General features: G+C 38.9%; 1 protein-coding gene across 1 annotated transcript in view; it reads right to left on the bottom strand.

Moving 5' to 3' along the window:
* Positions 1 to 24,875, bottom strand: part of LOC111142889 (PATJ, crumbs cell polarity complex component) — a 372,385-nt gene that overhangs the window by 109,725 nt on the left and 237,785 nt on the right. Inside the window, exon 28 of the mRNA XM_022496281.1 lies at positions 15,604 to 15,695. Within this exon, the coding sequence (XP_022351989.1) occupies positions 15,604 to 15,695 (92 nt within the window). The remainder of the gene's footprint in view (positions 1 to 15,603; positions 15,696 to 24,875) is intronic.

The following is a 24,875-nucleotide window of genomic DNA, read 5'->3' as shown; positions in this document are numbered from 1 at the left end:
CAGTAATATAAGTCTGATTTTGTTTTGAATATATATATATATATATATATATATATATATATATATATATATAAGTTTATTTATTATTTATACTATGGGTACAAAGATGAATAAAACATCATTCCTGGTGTTGATGATATTAGCAATTAGTGAGGACTATAGCTACACAGTGAGGAATGCATGTCTGCATGTCTGCTGATATTAGCAATTAGTGAGGATATTAGCAATTAGTGAGGACTATAGCTAAATAAGCAAACAATTATAATAATGGAATTACTATACAGCAACTGTCAATTTAGTTTTTCTCCAAAAGGATGCTAGAAACACTCCCAGTTCAGTTTCTTGTTTGTGGAATATATTTATATATTCTACACATTCTAGGACCTGATTTCAATTTTATTTTGTTATAAAATACATCCACTGGTACTTGGTGTTAGGCAGAATTCTAAGAAGGTTCCCAAGATTCCTGCCCCTGGTTTACATACTGAATAGGATCAATTGCAATTCAATGATTAGGTTATATTATACAGCACGGCTGATTCTAAGACAAAGATTATCATATTGGCCTGACCTAATCACATGGGTCCTTCAAATCTGGAGATTTTACTTCTCAGAGCTTCAGTGCCCTATGTTCTAAATTAGTAGGCTGTCTCACATGAATCCTAAGGAATGCGTGGAGGTCAGAGACAGGAAGTCAGAGATTAGAAGCACCACTGCTGGTCTGAGGATTATGGAAGCCATGTAACAATGAATGTGAATGGGGTGCCTGGGTGGCTCAGTGGGTTAAGGCCTCTGCCTTCAGCTCAGGTCATGATCCCAGGGTCCTGGGATCCAGCCCCACATCAGGCTCTCAGCTCCGCGGAGAACCTGCTTCCTCCTCTCTCTGCCTACTTGTGATTTCTGTCTGTCAAATAAATAAATAAAATCTTAAACAACAACAATGAATGTGAATGGCCTCTAGGAGCAGAGAGTAGTCCTCACTTGAGAATCAGCAAGGAACTAAAGGACTTCATCTAAGACGAACCTGAAAACTGATTTTTTCCCAAGGCTCCAGATGAGAACTCAGCTTGGCCAAGACATCAATTTCTGCCTTGTGATACACTAAGCAGAGAACTCAGCTACACTGTACCACACTTTTGATCTACAGAGCTTTGAGCTAATAAATGGGTGTTGTTTTGAGCCATTAAATTGATGGTAACTTGTTAAACAGCAAAAGAAAATGAATACATGATAAAACTCTTGGATTTGGAAAACATGGTCACCAGAAACATAACATTTGAGTTCTTACCATGTACCACTGTTCTAAATGCTTTTCATAGATTAACTCTGTGTGGTAATTACAATTATTTTTTTCATTTTACACAGAGGGTAAGCACACTGACTAAACTAAAAAAGCTAATGAATAGCAGAGCTGAGATTCCCACCTGACAGTCTAGCTTCAAGATCTGTTTTTCTACGTGCCTGGGTGGCTCAGTTGGTTAAACCACTGCCTTTGGCTCAAGTCAAGATCCTGGAGTCCCAGGATGGAGTCCTGCATCCAGCTCTCTGCTCAGCGGGGAGTCTGCTTCCCCTTCTGACCCTTCCCCTTCTCATGCTCTCTCTCAAATAAGTACATAAAACCTTAAACAAACAAACAAACAAACAAACAAATCTACTCTTCTGACTACCACACTACAGTGTTTCCCATTTTAGCAGCCTCTCCCAGAACCACATATATCTTCTTCTCTTATATACCCAAGCCAATAGTCCCAAACCAAAAGTTCGACTGGGTCATAATGTACTCTTAAAGCTCTTTCATAATTTTCTTTAGGGTAAAAAGCATGAAAGGTCTGAGTTGGTTCACTCTATCAACTTTTCATACTTAAGTTCCAAGTGTCAGATTTTCGTTGCCGAGTCCTTGTATAGATATAATGACTGTAAAGTGCTTTAAAATACTCATCAAACATGACAGTGCAGGTAACATGGTAAAAAATAGAGCAGAGTGTAAGTCCCTCAGTACTCTTCTGTGACAGTAATTGGAGCTGTTCATAAATCCTCTGGCTTATACTTTTCTTCTCCTTTAAAGTTGAGTCACTATTTGAACCAAATACTCGGTAATGACAGAAATACATGTTGAGATCTTGCCTTGGGTATCTGAAGGACCAGGGAGAGCAGCGAGGCCCCTTGCCGAACCCTGATGGACATGTAACGTGAGGAAGCAATAAACCCCTGCTGCTTTAAGCCACTGAGATTTGGCTGTAAGTTCACTGAAGCATAACTGAGTTTATCTTGACTCAAACATGCTCTATACAAGTTGATTCTATAATAATTATTTTTAAAAGTCATGCTTCTACTGTAGTCAGAATAGCTAAAAACTAGAAACAACCCAAATGTCCACATACAGCAAAATGGACCAACAAATTATGGTATGTCCGTAGATTGGAATCTTACTCGGTCACAGAAGGGACAAACTACAGATACACATAACAACATGGGTAAGTCTCGAAAAAAATTATGTAAAATGAAAGAAACCAGACACAAAAGAATTAATCCTATTTGATTCTATTTACATGAAGCTCAAGAACAGCTTAAACTAATCTATGATGACAGAAATCAGGAAATGTTATCTCTTGGGCCCAGAGGGACGACTAGAAAGGAGCACCAGCCAGCTTTCTGGGACAAATGAATGTTCTATGTATTTGTTTTGGGTGATGGTTACACAAGTGTATGTTTTGTATTCTCAAAATAACAATCTGAACACATCAAGTTTATTGCACTGAGTGTAAATAATGCCCCAATTAAAAAATTAATTCATTGTTATATCAAAGTAAGAGAACTATGCTATTCTGGAGAAAGAAAGCTAGAGTGAGGCAGACCTAGGCAAAGGTACAGATTCTATCACTAAGATATAAGCAAGATACCAAGCAACTTTTAAAAAATCTTGGTTTCTTAACCTATAAAACTGGGATAGTGGGGTGCCTGGGTGGCTCCATCAGTTAAGTGCCTGCCTTTGGCTCAGGTCATGATCCCACTGTCCTGCGACTGAGTCCTGCATCGGGCTCCCTGCTCAGTGGGAAGCCTGGTTCTCCCTCTGCCTGCTGCTCCCCCTCCTTGTGCTCTCTCTGACAAATAAATAAACTCTTGAAAATTGGGATAGTATCTTTTAACAGAACTGTTGTAAGATAAGGTCAATGTCAAAGTACCACAGCACAACAACAATCGTTAACATTTACTGTTTTATGGTTTCATGATGTCCAGTCTCAGATGCTTAAGTTTCCAGGGACTAAGAGCGCTCCGTTATCATTAACTCATTCAACCATTAACCCTTATATCCAAAGAAATGGATGGTATCATTCTAAATTTCATTCTTCCCTCTCTTCTTCTCTAGTCCCAGAGCCCCCATCCTAATTCATGGACTTTTCACTTTTTCTGTACTATAGCAAGAGTAACCTTACTGACTTCCTTGTTCTGCTTTCTCTATGTCTCAGTGAATCCAAATCACTTCTCAATTATGAAAAACACCCCCTTTTCGACAAGCTTGAAAATGCAATCGGAATAACTCAATATCACAGAGTTCCCCCTATAGGTGCTTGTTTTGCCTGATATATAATTATTTATTTATATATCTTAGAAGTTCTTAAAGGACTTCTTATGTATGTATTTATTTTTAAGATTTTATTTATTTGTTTGAGATACAGAGAGATCACAAGTAGGCAAATAGGCAGACAGAGGGTTGGTGGGAAGCAGGCTCCCCGCTGAACAGAGAGCCGGAGCCCCGACCGACCGGACTGAAACAACCGGACCAGGACCCCGAGGTCATGACCTGAGCCCAAGGCAGAGGCTTAACCCACCAAGCCACCCAGGGGCCCAGGCACCCCAAGAACTTATTTAACTCTCTGGTCTTATTAGCATCTGAAAGTACTTCAAAATGCTTGAATTAAGTTTGTTCATGCAGTTTGGGACTCATCCTTTCCTATGTAAATCTACCCAGGTATCATTAATTAGCTTTTGCTGAACTCACTTCTCCAACAGTAATCTCTCCTTCCTCTGCATTTCTAAACTATTTACATAGCTTTTCTCAGTAACGTCATTCTATTCTTCCAGGAATACTTTACTGCAATCTTGGAAGCACATACATGTCATACACAGGGATTTGTTGATAAAACCCCATACCCTTATTGCTCATCCATCAAAGTTATAACCATAATTCATATTGTAAATCTCTTAGGATTTCATTAACATGTTACTTGAAGCATTTATCCAACAACTATTGACTACTTCCTTAGAATAAATAGGAGATACTCTCTCCAATATAACCTCTAAAAGAACACGACAAAGTATGGTAAAAGAAAGATTAGTGGGCTCTGAGAAGAACACACTTATTCTTCAGAAAAGCACGGTGAGCTCATGACAACAATTTATGAATGAGGAAAAGAAAATGTGATGTATCAGTGGCATATGTATGGGAATGCAGAATGCCTTAACTTTTCATTTATCACAGTCAGGGATCTAAGGAGCATTTCTACATCTTTCATAGTGAGTGTGTTCCATCTAAAATCCATACGGAATCTCAAAGGACCCTGAACAGCCAAAACAATCTTGAAAAAGAAAAACAAAGTTGGAGGTCTCACCCTTCCTGATTTCAAAACTTACTACAAAGCTAGAGAATGAAAACAGTGTGGTACTGGCATAATGAGAGATGTACAGACCAATGAAACAGAAGAGAGAGCCACGAAACGAACTCTCACATATTTGGTCAAATGATTTTCAACAAGGATGCCAGAATCATTCAATGGGGGTGGAGGGGGTGGGCAGGGAAGCTGATCTTTTCAACAAATGGCGCTAGGAAAACTAGATATCCATATGCAAAAAAATAAAGTTGGATCTTTCCCTTACACCACTTTCAAAATTAATTCAAAATGGATCAAAGCCCTAGACATATGACTTAAAACTGTAACACTCTTAGAAGAAAACATGGAGGAAAAGCTTTGTGTCATTGAATTTGCAATGATACCCTGCATAGGAGACCAAAAGCACAAGGAGCAACAACAAATAGATAAACTGGACTACAATGAAATGAAAAATTTCTGTGCATCAAAGGACACAATCAACACAGTGAAGGGGCAACCTATGAAATGACAGAACACATTTGCAAATTATAGATCTGATAAGGGCTTAATATCCAGAATATATAGAGAATTCCTACAATTCAACAACAAAATAAACTGATAAAAAAAAATAGGCAAGGGGCGCCTCGGTGGCTCAGTGGGTTAAGCCTCTGCCTTTGGCTCAGGTCATGGTCTCGGGGTCCTGGGATGGAGCCCCACATCAGGCTCTCTGGTCAGCAGGGAGACTGCTTCCCCCTCTCCCTCTGCCTGCCTCTCTGCCTACTTGTGATCTCTCTCTGCCAAATAAATAATTAAAATCTTTGAAAAAAAATAGGCAAAAAAGTTGAAAATAAATTTCTGTGAAGATGACATACATATGGCCAATATACACATGAAAAGATGCTCAGCATCACTAATGAGCAGAGAAATGCAAATCAAAACCACAGTGAGATACTACCTCACAGCCGAGATGATGGCTACTATCGAAAACCCCATAAATATCAAGTGTTGGTGAGGTTGTGAGGAAACTGGAACACTTGTCCACTGCTGGTAGGATGTCATGGTAGGCTGCTATGGAAAACAGTACAAAGCCTCTTCAGGAAATTAAAAATGGAATAACTATATGATTTAGCAATTCTACTTCTAGGTACATATCCCAAAGAGATTCTTGAAGTCATCTGTACTCTCCTGTTCATAGTAGCACTACTCACAAAAATTCAAAGGCAGCAGCAATCCAAGTGTCCCCTGACAGGCAAATGGATAAAATACATGTATATACAAACAATGGAGCATTATTCAGCATTAAAAAGGAGAAAAATTTTGACAGCCTACAACATGCATGAACCTTGAAAACATTAAAGTGAATGAAATAAGCCAGTAACAAAAGGACAAATGCTGTATAATTCCATTTTTATAAGGTACTAGTATAGTTAGAGACAGAAAGTAGAATGATAGTTGCCAGAGGCTGTGGGTGGAGAGAGGGAGAATGAGGAATTCTTCTTTTTTTTTTTTTTTTTTAAAGATTTTATTTATTTATTTGACAGAGAGAAATCACAAGTAGGCAGAGAGGCAGGCAGAGAGAGAGGAGGAAGCAGGCTCCCTGCCGAGCAGAAAGCCCGATGCGGGGCTCGAACCCAGGACCTGGGATCATGACCTGAGCCGAAGGTAGCGGCTCAACCCACTGAGCCACCCAGGCGCCCGGAATTCTTCTTTTTATTATTATTATTTTTACCAGGTACAGATTTTTATCCATTTGGAGATGGACAGTGGTGGTGCTTGTACAACAACATGAATATTCTTAATGTCACTGAAGGGTACACTTAAAATGGTTAAGATGGTAGATTTCATGTTAACACAGATTTCACGATTTAAAAAAATTTTCTGAAACCAAAAAAAATTGTGCACGTCTGATGAGAATATATACTTAGACTATAACTTAAATATCATTATTGTCTTCTGGACTGTTGCAGTCCTGCCATTTGGAAATTCATGTTCACTAAACCCATAGGATCTTATTTTTTGTCAGCAAAACAGCACTGTATCAAAAACAGAAGTTATGTGCCTGAATTCAGCTTAGATAGCGGAGTAGGTAGATTTCACTGTTTTGAAACCTGTTCTAAAATGCTTACAACTACAATCGAGTTCCTCGCATATTGTTTAAACACACACACACACACACACACACACAATGAATAATGAGGAACACATGAACACAGCTAAATAGGTCTAGATATTACTTTCTGATTATACTAAATATAGTGATGTAAGACACTTGAGGATAGAAAAAATAAACTCTATGTTTGTTATATTAATTGGGACATGACACTGAATTAACATCTGGCAGGGAAAGCTCGATAATAAATGAACCAGAAGTCACATACAAAACAAAGCACATCATTACATTTCAGTGGGAGCAAAACTCCTTCCTGAAGAGATACCAGGATATATTTCTAACTCTATGAACAGACTGAATAGTTTTCAATTTCCAATTGGATGAAACCACCAAAACAGCAATATGCTGAATCTGAAATAAATGACCAACGATAGAATCACGAAATTTATTTACTTGGCATTCCCAACAATACCAACAACTAATGAGGGCTGTTGGGAGTAACTCAGCATCCAGACCCACATTTCACAAAGGTGGCCCCAGGCAAGTTCTGAAAGATTATTGCCAGTTGTGCAGAGGAAAAGGTGGCTCATAAAATATTTGGCAATGAAGGTTGGCAGAAGGGTTGATGTGGGGAGCATAGGATGGATGGGATAACTTAGCCTAATAAATTTCTCTAAGAAGTTCTTTCTGAAAGATAATATAGTAGATACCCTTAGCCACTTCTCCTTATCCTGGCTGGCAAAGGACTAATGTTCAGATATCCAGCCCTCACCAAAAGGCCATGCTCTGGGGAAAGGTGACTTCCCCCCACCCCAGGTATATAAGTCCAGAATGAATCCTGCCTGATTCCTCTGAGATAATCACAGCAATCTCATGCCAAGAGCCAGTGAATGGTCTGACAGTAGAAATGTACCATCCTAGAGATCCTCAGCAAAGATTTGCTCAGGGGTCTTGTGCTTTCTAAATAAGTCTGAAGGATAAAAAATTCTCAGAATCAAGGTTAAAAGCCTACAGGTGACAGGAAAATGTACAGAAAGAACCAAATATCTTACTCTGGTTGTGCATGATTTGTTCAGATAGCTCACTTTTATCACTCTTCCCATTCATTAGGATTCTTTGGCAGCAAGAAAGAGAAATGAAGTTGGACCAACTAAAGCAAAAGGGAATTTATTAAAGGGATACTGGGATCTCACAAAACACAGGCAGGCTACATGATTGGACTTGGAACATACAGAAACTAAGAGACCTCCAGAGGACAAGGAAGCAAGAAAACAGAATGAAGTCATATAAGAAACCTCCCATTAAGGCCTTGTGTTTTGATAAATAAATACCATTCATATAAAATCACTCATGTTACTTGCTTCCTATTTTAAGCTAAGTACCATATTTCTCAAGCATAGGTCACATGACCAACCCCTGGCCACACCTCAGTGAACTACATGGCTCCTTCAGCTTCCACAAAGGGAGAGAGGCATCTAGATACTCTGGCTCTACTATTCCACCACAGTACATACACTGTGTGTGCGTGTGTGTGTGTGTGTGTGTGTATGTGTCTCAAGAAGAAGGGCTACAGAGATTCTATGAGGATAGGAGTAAAAATATCGACCAGCCAACAAAACAAAAAAACAAAAATGAAGAGAAAACTGCCCACTTCATCTCTGTAACCAGACACTGCTAGATGTTTCTGAGTGCTAAAAGAAATCAAACAAATACAGTCTTCATTCCCCCAAGATGGTACTATGTTAAGGAAGGGGGGGGGGTAGCAAAGAAAAAAAACGACCAATTCTGTTCATGAAATAAAAATGATTTTCTAAGATATTTTATAAGTCATGCAAGAAAGTTTGGTAGCGGGGCGCCTGGGTGGCTCAGTGGGTAAAGCCTCTGCCTTCAGCTCAGGTCATGATCTCAGGGTCCTGGGATCGAGCCCCACGTTGGGCTCTCTGCTCAGCAGGGAACCTGCTTCCTCCTCTCTCTCTGCCTGCCTCTCTGCCTACTTGTGATCTCTGTCTGTCAAATAAATAAATAAAATCCTTAAAAAAAAAAAAAAGAAAAGAAAGTTTGGTAGCAACACTTTACCTAATACACCGGATGCACTGGATTCAGGAATGATCCTGCAAAATTTGGGGTCACTTCACATGGATTAGGTACAACCGCCCTCAAAAAAAGGGAAAACGTATGGCTCCCGTGGCTATTCAAAAGAGTATGCCATAGGCTTTCAAGATGATTCCAGAAATGTACGACCCAACGGAATCGTCACTGGATTAAATGCACAGCTTCCCCAGGCGAACACAGTCAGTCAAGGGAACGATGCTTCTTATTTGGATGCATAAATTCCAGTGTCTTGACAAAAGATCAAAATACTCCAATTCCACTTTGTCCTTGAACTAAAAGTCTTATAAATTCTACTTATAAATAGAAGATTAATAAATGAGGTTACTCTTTAATATGGAGAGTATAGGAAACAAGTACTGAAAAATGAAGCAAGTGTCAACATTTCAGAGCACTTGAGACACTCCCATAGGTCTACCACGTGCTCCAACTGAACAAAGAACAGAAGAGCCCTGAAATTAAAGAGGGTCTCTAACTTTCTTTCTCCCACAATTCCCAGTAAGAACTCTATGTTAATGACAGGCCTCTTCCTCAAAACGTGGTATATATCCCATGGATGATATTTAATTGTGCACTCAGATTTCTTTAATGACCCCAAAGAGTCAGAAGGATGCTTCCTCACAGATTTCAAAGTGGCCAATGTACACAGCTGTATTCATCCAGTGACACTTTCCTAAAGCAGGACTGCTTTTCTCCTGGTAGTAAATGTTCAGATACAGATATCCATTGGGTATACTATCCAATTCCAGAAACTTCTGGGTTTCTGTGCATACTACAATTTTGTTTCCTCATCCTTCAGGTCTAAGCTCCAGCATCTTTCTCTGTAATACCTTCCTGAAGGCTCCAAAGATTAGGTTACTTATGTCTCCCCTATGTTCTTTTTTTTTTTTTTTAAGATTTTATTTATTTATTTGACACACAGAGAGAGATCACAAGCAGGCAGAGAGGCAGGCAGAGAGAGGGGGAAGCAGGCTCCCTGATGAGCAGAGAGGCCAATGAGGGGCTCAATTCAATGATCCTGAGATCATGACCTGAGCCGAAGGCAGAGGTTTAACCCACTGAGCCACCCAGGCACCCCTCTCTCCTATAGCACCTTTATCCCTGGATAAAGTTCAGATTGCTTACTCTCCGCCTCCTCATTCAAGGTGGAGCTTGTGTTCTTCGTATCACTGACTCCACAGCCCCAGCACAAGGAGGCACTCAGCAAATACTTGTTGATTAAATGCATAAATAGTTCTTTATGGAAGTAAAACTCTTGCTTATTCCCACAATCCTTCTTCCCTCTTTATTTAGATAGACTCGAGAGCACAGTAAGGATTTTTAAAACAGGCATTCAGTTTGCTTCTTCAGGTGGACTTCTCCCACAGATGACTCTGACATTCACAATAATTTCAGGTCAATGTCATCTTTTAGGGATATGGCCAGAGGATATCGAGCTACACTATATTTTTAATTACAAAACAAGACATATGTTCAATTGATACTGTATGGTGGCTCCTACGGTGAGTCCACTTTGACTCAGTGGGGCTTGACAGCCAGCACTAAATCTTTCCATGGGGTTCAGTTTCACTTGGCCTCCTCTAGCCCCAGGAGTTTTTATACAGTACACATTTTCCACATGTAATTAAGTAATGGAGAGTGAGTTGTTATACGTGACATTTAATTTTCGATAGTGGGGGAAGGTATGACAAGAGCTGCAGGCAAGATCATTAATCTCCTTGGATCCCTGCACTGCCAAATACAGCAATTCATTCTTTCTTGTATTAATATAGCTCTCCTCCTGTACTTAAAATTATAGTGCTTGTGTAGAGGGGATATGTCGAATAGGAAAATCCACAGAATTGAATGTGTGCTACATAGTAAGAATTCATGATTGTAAAATACATCTGGATTATCCACCGTAGAATAATCTAGTATACTAAAGTCCATATGTGCTATAGACACAAGGACGTGATTACGGGATTGTCCAAGATCTAATGTGGGGACAAAGCGGGGGGAAAGCGGGGGGGGGGAGTGATTCTGTAAGTCAGTCATGTATACACAGCAGCAAGTTGCTAATTTTCACTAATGACTCATAGACCTCTTGTGAACTACAGATCAATTAGTATATGAATAAATACAAGTGTTAAAAGCATATGACAAGGACGTGATCACACAAATGTACATCACTACAGACTAAAGACCCCTGTTAATTACAATGTTGCCTGCAGCACCTTTTAACAGCTTTCTGTGATTACTGCTAATCATACTCTCAAATCTGTGGCCAGTTCCCATTTTTATTTCGATTGTCAATAAATTTGGAAAAGAGCTGCTGAGGTATAGAATCCAAAAATTTCTCTATGATGGAAATGCACCGAGAATCCATTAATTTCAACTACGGAAGGAGGGATTAGCAAACAGAAGCACTAACTATAAAGAAATACAATTTCTAAATATCAGTGTTTAAGGTAACATTATACAGCGTAAGTTATGCAGCTTAAAGGAAGTGTAATTGCACCTGTTGTGCTGGGATGATTTAAGTATTAACCTCCTGACACTTGATAGGAAACCAGTACTTACCTGCTTTAGGATTTGGTTCCGAAATAGGCACAACTAGGGTTCTGATACCAGTAGTCTGAAAGAGGTAACCTACAGGCAGGGGTGTATATAAAGGAGTGATGAACTAGATAATCAGCCTGCAGGACAGAGGATGATGTGTTGGACAGCACTGGAAATGCACAGGTTGCCACACATAAATAGGTCACCAATCCGCCATTACACCCCCACTGGTGATATACACAGTGCATGAAATATTTTTCTTTTTTTGATTTCCTTAAGTGTTTTTTTTTTTTTTTTAAAGATTTTATTTGTTTATTTGACAGAGAGAGAGATCACAAGTAGGCAGGGAGGCAGGCAGAGAGAGAGGGAGAGGCATGCTTCCTGCTGAGCAGAGAGCCCGATGCGGGGCTCGATCTCATGACCCTGGGATCATGACCTGAGCCGAAGGCAGAGGCTTTAACCCACTGAGCCACCCAGGCGCCCCACCTTAAGTGTTTTAAATTCTGACACTATTTGATGCTACTCATCCCAGTAAAATCTATTATAACATTTTATTGACATGGGGATTACTTCATGTTAATTAGATTTTTCTTTATATATTCTTTCATTAAACGGTATTCTACTGCTTCTTAGAATACCAGGCCATCACTTAAAAGGAGGAGGAGGAGGGGTGCCTGTCTGGCTTAGCTGGTGGAGCGTGCAACTCCTGGGCTGTCATGGCCCTGAGTTTAAGCCCCAGGTGGGTGTAGAGCTAGAAGAAAAAAAAAGGGGGGGGGGAGAAGAAGCAGCAGCAGACACAGAACAACAGAGATGTTTTAGGTAGGCTATGTCCATGTCTCTTATTTTAACATTTATTAGAAATGATTTATATAATACCTGTAGCTATCTCTTCTAATGATTTTTAAAAGTTTTTAATTAAATTCTAGTTAGTTAACATACAGTGCAATACTGATTTCAAGAGTAGAATTCAGCGATTTATCACTTATCTACAATATCCAATGCTCTATCTCTTCTAGTGTTTAATCATTATGATGTTAATTAAAATTCTTAAACTGTGAATGTGCTTCACTTAAAAAAATACTCAAGATTCTGGAATGAGAATGCCTGGGTGGCTCAGTGGCTTAAAGCCTCTGCCTTCGGCTCAGGTCATGATCCCAGGGTCATGAGATCAAGCCCCGCATCTGGCTCTCTGCTCAGCAGGAAGCATGCCTCTCCCTCTCTCTCTGCCTGCCTCTCTGCCTACTTGTGATCTCTGTCAAATAAATAAATAAAATCTTGAAAAAAAAAAAAAAAGATTCTGGAATGAGACCAAATATATGGACAGGAGGGCTTTATCTTTTTCCCTCTCTTTCCTTCTCCCTAACTTCTGTAACCTCCTTCTCTCTCTCCCTCCCTTTTCAGGCCACTACCATCATCATCTTCATCACCACACTGCAAACATTGGTGAGCCCATACCATTAGGCAATTTATACATAGTAACACATTAGACAATCTATGAAATAGCTATAAATATCTATCTATATATTTAAACACTTGACTTAAAAAAAAAAAAGATTTATTTATTTATTTGAGAGAAAGAGAGCGAGACTGTGAGAGAATGCTCAAGCAGATGCCCCACTGAGCTAGGAGCCGAGCTCGGAGCCTGACGTGGGGATTGATCCCAAGACCCTGAGATCATGACTTGAGCTGAAATCAAGAGCTGGCTGCTTAAGCTGACTGAGCTGCCCAGGTGCCCTGAGGTAACTATATCATCGCATACTGCTTCTCAGGAAACTGCACAAGCTCACACACTTGGGGTATTCTAGAGTCAGGTTTCAGGAGACAGGGTGAATCTAGGGTTTCCTCTCTTAATCACTAAGCCTCAGAGTTCAAGCTTGCTTTAGAAAAGAATTTGTCACTTAGGTAAGAGCTCTCAGGCTCTCAGTCAGATGAATATTCCTTCCCTTATGGAAACTGAAGCATTAATAAAACGTTGGCAGACAAATTACCAGATACGTATCTACTGAATCAAACAAAAGGTTGTTAGCAGTGCATACATCTGTCTTGATTCAATTTAAACTCGTTTTTCTTTACACAGTCTCAAAATGGATGATAACAGACTATGCAAAAATCACACCTACATCTTATTTTATGTTTACAAAGGAAGCTAGAAAAACTTTCCCCAGCTTAGATTATTTGGGAAAGTACTGAGAGGGACTTAAGTATGAGAAATTTTGTAAAATAATGAATTATTTTTTATCCATATGTATCTTTTTTTCTATGTATCTTTAAGTCCACAAAATAAATAAAACTAACTTACTATGATTGTTGCCTTTGGAGAATAAATTATCTGGAACTGTTTAGAAGGAGCTGAAAGGCAATTTATTCAATAAAGCTTTCTGAATGCGGACTATGTGTTTAGGCACTACAATTTAACGACCATGCAAGAAAGGTTCATATTTAGATTACATATTTGGAATGTACATTGATACTTCTAAGTTGCTTCAAATCCCTTCCAGTAAATAAGTATTCTGTGGTATCCTCAATCATGCTTACACTATTAATTTACTGAACAAATGATTTCCTTGATTCTGATCTCTTCTGAATGATCAAAATTGAAATCATCAGACACTAAATTAATGGGGCTTCATTACTATTATTAAAATTCTCCTCAGCTTTCTCTTCTGTATTCTAAATAATTTCAAATCATGTACCCTTTCTTCCTTGAAGGAGGAGCGTTCTATTTCCTAACTACTTAATTGCGTGAATGGTTTTCTTTGGATCCCATCCAATTTTCTTTTTGCTCTTTAAAACGGGATGGCCTCATATGGGTGAAGAGGTGAGAGCAACGTCAAGGACACACCTGCAGCAGTTGCCCCCATGTGCTGAGGGTGAGGCACAGACACTGGTGGGTGCTGTGGGTGCCCGCTCACGGAACCCTCACATGACTCTCTGCAAGGTGTTCAAGCCGGCGGGCATTTCTGTCCATGGGGGACACCTTCATTGCTTTGAGTGGCTGACCTTTCCTCAAGTCTGTTCATGTTTTCAGCATCTAACTCTAATTTTGTAATTTCTGGCAACAGGAAGGGCAGAGAAACCCAAAAAGGAGATTGGTGCTTAACAGAGGACTTCAAGGTGAGTGAGCAAGAGGAGGCTGTCTTAACACACAAGACTGAGAAGGAGAAAGGATTCTCCTTTTGGAAACAAGAGTAAAAACCTGGAAATCCAGGAAGGACAACAGGGTGGGAGAGAGGTTACTAATGTAGGATTTCCTTAGGAGCAAAGCAGCAACAACACCCTACAAGCTGAAATGATGGCATGGGAAAGGGTACGTCAGTCACCTACATTAGTGCCCACATCTGGGAATGAGACTAACCCTGAAGCCCAGGGGTCCCTAAGAATGGATAGGTCTTAATGACAGGTAACCAGTCACAGTAGGAAGAAGAATGATCTGTCACGAAACACCAGCCAACACCCTTTCAGCCTCCACTCTATGTGAGAGGGTGTGTTCAACATCAACATTTCAAATTTTTTACATATCACAATGAATGAGGTAGGTGCTTTATTACTCTCATTTTACAGCTGTTATCTGAGACTCAGAAGGAAAAAAACCAGAGCAACAGTTAATGGACAGGGTTAGTTACATTATTTAATGAAATTCAGATTCATCAGCCACTTTGGTCCAATAAAAGGAATGAGACATTCCATTGATGATGAGGCAACAATAGCTACCACCAGTGGGAATTCCAAAGTCTGACTTGTTTATGCCAGAAGGATGCAGTCAGGTAGCAGGTAGGGTAAGGGAAAATGTGGAAACGCAAACATACCACACAACTCTAAACCTCACATCTGATCCCCTCTGGATTTCTCACCAGCACTCTTACTATGAAGTTCCTAAAATGTCCTGGGTTCTGTTTTCCTGCCTATTCCTTGATGGAGACATCAATGAGTCAGCAAATATACCACATGTTGGTGACAGAAGGAAACTAGAAGGTTCTTCTGAGGGGACGATCAGCTCCAGGAAGGGAAGAAATTTAAAAAACTGAATACAAATACCAACCTCAAGCACTAATTACATCATATGAAATGTAAACAACAAGAAAACCTCATAATTGAAACAATTTATGCTTTCCTTAAAGTGACAGTTAAAAAAGGAAAATGTATTTTTAGAATATGGTGATTTTGTTAGACAAACCAAAGACAAGACAGTCTTACAAAATAATAGCAACTTCAGAAGAGATCTTTGATTTTAGAAAACCACACATTTATCTATCTTACCTGATGAAAACCAGCTTGACCTTTGATGGGGCGGTCTTAATAATGGCAGATGCATTTTGGTGACTTCTTCCATACAGGATCTGATTATTTATCTATTTGGGAAAAAATAAAGTGTACTTGTAAAAATGCAATATGTATACTTTGTATAAAAATAATATATAATATCTATTACTAATAGATATTATATTAATAATATAAAAATAAATGTATTTATTTGTACATTCATGCAAACAGATGGGCATATACTTGGAATTAAACAATGAAGTCCATTCATTTTTAAGTGGTTCCATGTAGGACTCTACAATGCTAAAAATCTTCATAGTCTTTGTAGTACGATTCAAATACTAATTCTAAACAGCTATTAACATCTCTTAAATTCAGTTTTGAAAGCAGTTAATAAAGAATATAGAGTTCTTGACTCTTGCTAAACTTCAAGAAAGCAGTAGTTGAGCTAAATGCAAAAACCTTATGGCAGATATATTTCCTACAGCTTTTCCAGATTCCTAAAAGATGTAGAAAACAGACCAAGCTGTGGTATTCACCAGAGTTCTGGAGGGCCCATTAAACATGATTCTGTAAATGTGTCAAGGTTATTACATAGCATAAATTTTGTTACTCCAGAGGAGGTAGATATTATATCCCCATTTTAAATCAAATTTTAGATCAATTGCACAGAAACATTTTACTGTACTCAATCAATGAGGCATCTGCTCTTATCTAAGATACGGTGGGATTTTTAACTTGATTGAACTCACCTAAATATGTTCTAAAAACATTTGCACTCCAATTTTTTTTACTCCAGATTTTTCCACTGATACACTACGATGAGAGCAATAATCAATCTTTTATTTCACCCAACTAATAATAGCTCACACAGTTCTGGCTTTTCTCCTCCTGTCTCTTTAAGTAGTTAATGATCTATACTGTCCCAACATAACTGAGGCCTTGAGATTGTCTACTATTTAAGGGATAGCATAGTACACTTTATAAGGAAGCGTAAAAGGGGATTTCCAGTTTTTGTATTTTGCATTTGCCTGTCCTTGAAGTCTCTGAAATTTTGTGCTGGAGGACACACCTGGAAAAGGTTTTGGTCACAGCCAATATAATGAAAAAGTGTACGGAAACGAACACTTCACAGGATGGAGTTGTCTGAAATGAAGCTCATCCGTCCTCTTGAAGGGGGTAAAGGGGGGCGCACATCAAAGCCGCTGCAGAGACCAAACTGGAACCTCCTTCTCACTACGCCCCTCAATCTACCAGCTTCTATATTCACCAAAATAATCAACCTCCCAGAAACGCCTGGATCTGCACACTATTTCCCCGTGCCTCAGTCTTCGCTCTTTTTAAGATTTGAGAAAGAGAAAGAGAGCATGTGCGCAAGAGTACGGTGGGGAGGGGCAGGAGGGAGGGAGAGAATCCCTCACGGGGACAGGACTCCACGCCCAGCGCGGAGCCTCCCATGGGGCTCCGTCCCATGACCCTGGTATCAGGACCGGAGCCGAAACCAAGAGTCACCGCCCAGCTGACTGTGCCACCCAGGTGTCCCTCGGTTTTCACTTCTTGAAAAGGAATCGAGGCATCTACCTCATAAAACTGTTGTGAGAATTACATGATAAGTGCCTTTAAATTTTATCTGTAATGACTTTAATACACAAATAATTTTTAATTTGGCGGTGTTCAAAATTACTCATCTTTTTTTGTTAAGGCTTGTACCTTTTTAATATCATGTACTTATTTGTAAAAAATTTTTCTGAAGATTTATTTGACAGAGGAAGAGACAAGCAGAGGGAGCAGCAGAGGCAGAGGGAGAATAAAGTCCCTGCTGAGTAAAAAATTTTTCTGAAGATTTATTTGACAGAGGAAGAGACAAGCAGAGGGAGCAGCAGAGGCAGAGGGAGAAGAAAGTCCCACGAGAGGCTTGACCCCAGGACCGGAGGATCATGGCCTGAGCTGAAGGCAGCCGCCTAACCGACTGAGCCACCCAGGCGCCCCAATACCATGTATTTAAAGATGTGCCTGTCCTCTGGATGATACTGTAACAACGGACATTTGCCATTATACACATGTCTGATACCACAGAATGGAAACCACCAAGAGTGAACCCCAGTATAAGCTCTGGATTTGGTGAGGATAATATCAGTGCAGGTTCATCAACTGTAACGAACATACCACTCTGGATGTTGGGAATCTAAAAGGGACAGATGGGAAATCTCTATACCTTCCTCTCAATTTCACTGCTCTAAATATATATGTATTTATATGTATATATTTTTTTGAAGCACCCACCCTTTAAATTATGTTTTCTCCTAATACTTTAATGGTTTTAGTTGCCTCATATTTACATCTTCTTACCTAACATAGTTATAAGGCTAAAATGGTTAAATAAGTCATATAATTATTAAGATCAGTGTGAAAAAAAATACTTAACGACATAGAAAATGCCCAAATGTACTAAGCAGCAAAACCTAGTTACAAAATAGTATGTCTGCCACGATCACTTTTTTAAATAAACCATATTTTTCAATTTCTTTCATTTACAATGAACAAAAAAATGAGGAACTTTATATATTTGATTTTGTTTTCATTTATTTGAGATAGAGAGAGACAGAGAGAGAGAGAGCAAGAAAGCATGAGCAGTGGGGAAGGGCAGAGGGAAAGGGAGAAAGACTTCCTCCGAGTGGGGAGCCCAACATGGGCTCGATCCTAGGACCCTTAGATCATGACCTAAGCTGAAGGCAGATGCCCAATTGACTGAGCCACCCAGGTGCCCCATAAATAAGGAACTTTATATCACAATTTTAAAATGAGATGTCATGTGGAATATGCCTGATTCAATGTCTGGCACTCAGATAATTATTTGCGAATGTCTTCCCCACTGTGTCTGACCAGTGCTTTCAGAAAGCACAGCTATTAAACCTTCCTGTCTTTGGGTTTTGGGGCACTAGATTTTAAAATGTTCTCTTGCACTTACAGCTCACCTTACGTGGTAAAGTCAATCCCTGTTAGGTGGTGAGCATCAGTGCAAGCACAGGGCATTTACTGAACTGAGCTCAACTTCTTAAGGCCAGGAACTATGTCCCCACCAGGTACTCGCCAGCCTGTCCTTCGAAGCCTGCACACAGTGGCTCTCGGAGAGGACGGACTGGATCACAGAGCCCCAATCCAAGTGATGTTTCCATTAATTAGCCGCTAGTCTGCTTTCTCTGAGGTGGGCTCTAGCCTTCAAAGGGATTGAGGGTTTTTCTTTTTAAAGTCTTTTTTATTAGCAAAAGCTGGGATATACAGAAAATTAAGCTGTTCCATGTTTGTGGATAAGCCTGCTTTTTAGCTGTGATCTTCCATTTGGATAGAATAAAATGTATGGTCTTATTATTCTAAGAGGGAAAAATTACAGCCTGAATGAAGAACGTGGATCATTAATTTTAATTTATCTAAGAGTAAACATCTACAGTTATGCCTTCCCGGTGCTGTTTGTGAATATTCAGGGGCTCTGGCTACAGAAAGGTAGAACAGCTTGCTTGCTGGGGATGTTTCTTCCAGTGCCAACAACTGTGCCATCTACGGGGAGAGCAGCTGCTCTTGCCAGTGTTGGGAGGCCTCTGGAGAAACGCTGCTATGCGGCACAAGACTGGGAACAGAACAAGAAACTCAGGAGAGCGGGAAGCCTGATGGAACTGGCGTAAATCAGAAAAGAAAATGCAGATCTTAGGATTTTAAAAATTCTAAGACAAAGCCTCTCTTCTGAGCTCAGGAAGAACACATTCGCAGCCGCTGAGTTCCAAGACAGTGAGATCTCTTTTCTGTTTTTGTAGATCTTATTTAATATAAAACAGTTTCACCATTTAAATGAAAGGCACATATAGCTTCCTATGGCATAAGCAGTTTTTCTATTTCTTCATCACGAAGGAAACACACTCCAGAGAAAATCAGTAAGTAATTAGAAAGAATATGATGCATTTTATGCACAATTAACGTCAGACTGTCCCTTTTTCTATTTCTGAGAAGCCGCTGTTCTCTGAGGGCACTTTTCTTTAAACACCAGATGTAGGACATCCTCTAAGTATAGCATAGGCAAAAAAGAAAGCACTCTACACTTCCTCCAAGTCTTTCAGGTTAATTCTAATTAATAACAGCTCCTATTTATCCAGGGCTTACTCTGTGCCAAACATTATGTTAAGCTCTTCAGGTACAGTATCTCATTTAAATCTCAGAGCAAGCAGGGTATTATGGAATTCCAAAAGTTGAAGCAATTTGCCCTTGGTGATTCAGCTTTTGTTTAGAAGCCCATAGTCCTAAGAAACACCTAGAGGTCCCATTTGTATGATGCACATAAAAATCATATGATTTTGAAAGTCACCTTTATAAAGATGTCTGTTCTCTGAGTAGGAACAGGAGGATGCTGGTAACCTACCATCTTGGGTCCTAGAGTTCTGAGATACAGAAGTCAGAATCAAAGCATTTCACCGTAATGTAAAGAGGAAAAGCCCGCCTAGTTGACTGGTAGGCTTTTCAAGTACTAAATGCAACATGGAATCCCTTAAGACTGTACTTTTCTCTTTGTGCAAACAAACTACAACCTGAATAATAATACTTAATACACGTTTTTTCATTGTACAGATATTGTGTATAGATTGATCACCATCTTAATTTTTTCTAACTCATGCCAAAGGAAGGTAATTAAAACATTTCATTTTCAGGCAAATACTGCTCCCATCTTTATAGAATATAAAGTGATCATTTAGGTTATCTAGAAATTAGAAAAACGTTATCATTTTCTATTTACTTCCAGGAAACTGAGAAGCAGAGAAGTGGCTTACCTAAAGTTTCTCCTTTCAATGGTGACTCAATGATATATAAAAAGAATAAAAACTTAATTAGATATGTCCTTATTTTTGACATTATTCCTATTGGTGGGGAGAACTATCCTTAGTTCTGATTGGGTATTCCCATTAATAGATAAATTATCTATTATCTTAAAATCTGAGATCTACAACTCTTCTATTCAAGCATAACCATATATCCCTACTTCTTCTGGGACAGTCCAGTTTATGCATGTTGAGAGACACCTGTAACGATTCTCTACATCTTCTGTGAGTTTCTATGAGGTGGTCATATTCTGTGATGTGGATGTGAAGGTCCAGGAAAAGCCATCACTTCCTGAGGGCCCCCAGGCAACCTGATCTCCAAGTTCTAGGAGGGACACCCACACTACCACAAAAAATTCTCCCTTTTTTGGTTAAATTACCTTGAACTAATTTCTGTTCTTTGCCAGCAAAAAGTCTCCACCCAATTTCTCTGCCTGTATTTCTATTTATTTAATTTTTTAAAATTTTAAAATTTATTTCTGCCTGTATTTCTAAATATTAACTTATATATTCAAGTAACATCCCTCTTTCTATCTCCTAAATCTTACATTCTCTCCGACACTTAATAATTTATCTTGGCATTCAGAGCAAAAAGAGAGAAAAAGAGAGGAAAAAGGCTTTCTGTCCAAAGGAGCATTCTAAACTCTTGAGCTACAATTCTGGTTTTCTTATCTGTGCTTGGCTTCTTCTCCTGATACTGAAAAAAAGGGCTTCCTGAGCTCCTCCACACGGTCAGTAACTTCAATTTCAGATCAATGATTCCTGGTCCCAGAAAGACACAAATATTTTATCATGGGTAAATTAGCTCACCTTTTCCTAAATTCTGAATTTCCAGTTCAATGAGGTGTCATTCAGGGACAAACAACAGCAGGTCTAGATACTGAAGATGATAGCCTCAAATGAGAAACCTCTGTTTCTATAAAACTCAGAAATCATATTATAATGGGTTTTCTATGGGATTCATATTTCCCTTCTGGGTTGATTTCTGATATTGGAGTGGGAAGAAAAAATTCAGAAAACACTATTTTGAGGTAAAGCCTCTATATTTAGGTACCCAAAACAGGACATTCAATTGCATTATTTGATAGTCTGTAGAATTAGGGTTAATACAGAAAAATTCAGCAAAAATAAATGGATATAAATCCTTTTATTATACTACATAAACTTTCACTTAAGAGGTCTTTAATGAGATCTGTTTCAATACAATTAATTATTCAAAAATATCTCTCCATTTTCCATAGTTCAACTGAACATGAATATAATAAATTTATGCTGGAGAGCAACTCAATTAAATTTATTCAAAAAACTTACAAAATTGGAAGTCAAAGTTAATTAACTTAAGCTGGGATTAGAGAAATTAATTATACAAAAACTAAAATTTAGTTCAAGCAACAGATTTGCCTGAGGTTTGAATATCATGTTATAATACAATACTCAACAACACCACCTCCGCCCATACTTTTATTAAAGTAGAAGTGTTTATTATGAAGAGTTGAGAAATTATTATTAAAAAACTGAGATGGGATTCAGGTAATTGGAACTTCTGATAATGAAATCTGAGAGTCCTTCTCCCTACTTTACTTTTAAATTTAGTCCATATTTTACATTTCATGATATTGGAATTTATACCTTAACTTTTTCTTTAATAAACTCTTTTAAAGATTTTATTTATTTATTTGACAGACAGAGATCACAAGTAGGCAGAGAGGCAGGCAGAGAGAGAGAGAGGGAAGCAGGCTCCGTGCTGAGCAGAGAGCCCAATGCGGGATGTGATCCCAGGACTCTGAGATCATGACCTGAGCCGAAGGCAGTGGCTTAACCCACTGAGCCACCCAGGCGCCCTAATAAACTCTTTTAATAAGTATAACATACATCCAGGAAAAAAACACAAATAAGTGTTTATAAGTTGAAGAATCTTTTTATAGATAATTTAAAAAATAATTTTACTTATTTATTTGAGAGAGACCATGAGTTGGGGAGGGGTTAAGGGGGAGGGAGAATCTCAAGGACTCCCTGCTGAGTGTGGAGGCTGATGTGGGGATCAATCTCATGACTCAGATCATGACCTGAGGCAAAATCAAGAGCCAGACACTTAACTGATTGAGCCACCCAGATGCCCCTATAGGTTAATTTTTAGTCGAACAATTTCACTGCTAAAAATTTATCCTAAAAGGATTAAAAATCTGGGATCAAAAAAATGTCTGTCATGGCTATACTTATAATATTCCATTATGAGAAAAAATGGAAAAACCCTATAGTCATCAACAAAAGGTTTATTATATTTGCCATTGTTATGTTGATAAATGGAAAACTGTGGCATTAAAAGAAGGTGAAGGATGACACAGACCTAGATCCACTGCCATAAAAAGATAAAATTATTGAGTGAAAAAAGTAAATGATAAAATATCGTGTTATCAATCACATTATTTGCATTTATGTAAAAGTTCTTAGTCTAAAGAAAGCTCTATGAGGGGGCACCTGGTGGCTCAGTCCTTAAGCCTCTGCCTTAGGCTCAGATCATGATCAGGATTGAGCCCCGCATTGGGCTCCCTACTTAGCAGAGAGCCTGCTTTTCCCTTTCCCACTCCCCCTGCTTGTGCTCCCTCTCTCACTGTGTCTCTCTTTGTCAAATAAACAGAAAAAATCTTAAAAAAAAAAAAATTAAAAAAAAAAGAAAGCTCTATGAGTATTTACTAAATATCAACAATGATGATGCCTCAAATCTGGTGGGATTTGAGGTGATTTCAAGTTTGTTTTTCTCTATTGATATTTTATTACTATTTTGCAATAACACCATTTAACAAATGCTTACAACACATAAGGCACATGCATATACACGCATCTTAAATACATTATTTCACTTAAGTCTCACACATCAGTAGAGGAATGCATTATCACCTGATTATCTAGACAGAAAAACTGAGGTGTAGTGCGTTTAAGGAATTTAACCCATATAAGTTATCTAGAACCAGTATTTATAGCCAGATCTGAGTCCAAAAGCCTGTCCTGTTAACGATTAGGAAACATTCTTTTTTTTTTTTTTTTAAGATTTTGTTTATTTATTTGACAGAGAGAGTACAAGTAGGGAAAGTGGCAGAGGGAGAGAGAGAAGCAGGCTCCCCACTGAGCAAGGAGCCTGATGTAGGACTCGATCCCAGGACCCCAGGATCATGATCTGAGTTGAAGGCAGATGCTCAACCAACAGAGGCACCCAGGCATCCCAGGAAAGATTCTTAAAGGTATTTACCTGAGGTTAAAAAAAACCTCATAGGTTAAGTAACTCATTCTTAATCCTGTGAAATTTTACATTCAATTAACAGCCTCACAAAATAGAAACTTCAGACTCAGAAATATTCTAAAAGAAGTATAATAGATATATGTTGTCTTCATCCATTTACTCATTACCTCAGCAGTCACTGTACGAGGATGAGGACACAGGAATTTTTATTACCATCATTACCAAAGCTACCATGTAATGAGCACCAGGTATGTTCCAGATGCCAGATTCTCTGAATGTCACTTTATAGGAATTACTTTATTCAGTCAGATATGGCTCCTGCACTCAAGCATCCTGTACTCTAGTGAGTGACCACAGTTTTAGAAACAAAAAATTGCACTGCCATATGATGAATGTTGGCATAAAGCAAGAAGGGACTGTCTCTTCTGAAAGGAGTGGGTTGGTCTTGAGGCAGAGAGAAACTCAGCAGGCACGGGGGTGGGGGGAGGTGAGCGGCAGGAAGAGCACCAGGACCAACGGAAAGCCTATGAAAAGATGGGCAGGTAAGAAACTGCAGGTCTCTTTCTAGGAACCACAGGGACTGGGGTATAGCTTTTGGGAGGGGATGCTGTGTGTTACAGGAGTAACCACGTCCTATTCAAAGACGATCTTGTAGAAGATTATCTCTTTCCAAGAACCTTGGGCACTTTACCCCCATGAAGAATGATGCTCACTTTCCAAACCACCATTTCAGTTTTGCAGGCGGGGGAGAAGGAGAAGAGAGGGGCAACAAGGCTAGGGGACTGAACAGGGAAGATGACTTAAACTCACGTGGAAACAATTTCATTCTAATGAAAAAAACCTTCTGAATAAATTGTCACATTAATCTTTTCTTCAGCAAGACAAAATAATACACATCAAGCTCCAATAATTTAATACTTTGGGCAAAGGAGCAGCTTTTAAGGATAGTTTAATGACGCAGTGCTGAAATGAGGTCTGCAACTTCAATGTAATCTATTTCTTGTGAAGTACAATGTTCCCAAAGGAACACATTCATTTAAAAGGCTTAAGCGTGAGATTTATATTCGCTCAAACAAATCTAATTAAACTGAAATACCTTCTGAAGGCAAAGTAATAGTAATATGTAGCTCACATCTCTCTAAATTTGATATATTCAGAAAACAGGATGT

This window comes from Enhydra lutris, unplaced genomic scaffold (assembly GCF_002288905.1).
Source record: "Enhydra lutris kenyoni isolate GAN:26980312 unplaced genomic scaffold, ASM228890v2 scaffoldscaffold9, whole genome shotgun sequence".
NCBI classification, from domain to species: domain Eukaryota; kingdom Metazoa; phylum Chordata; class Mammalia; order Carnivora; family Mustelidae; genus Enhydra; species Enhydra lutris.
This window is presented reverse-complemented; position numbering and strand designations above follow the sequence as displayed.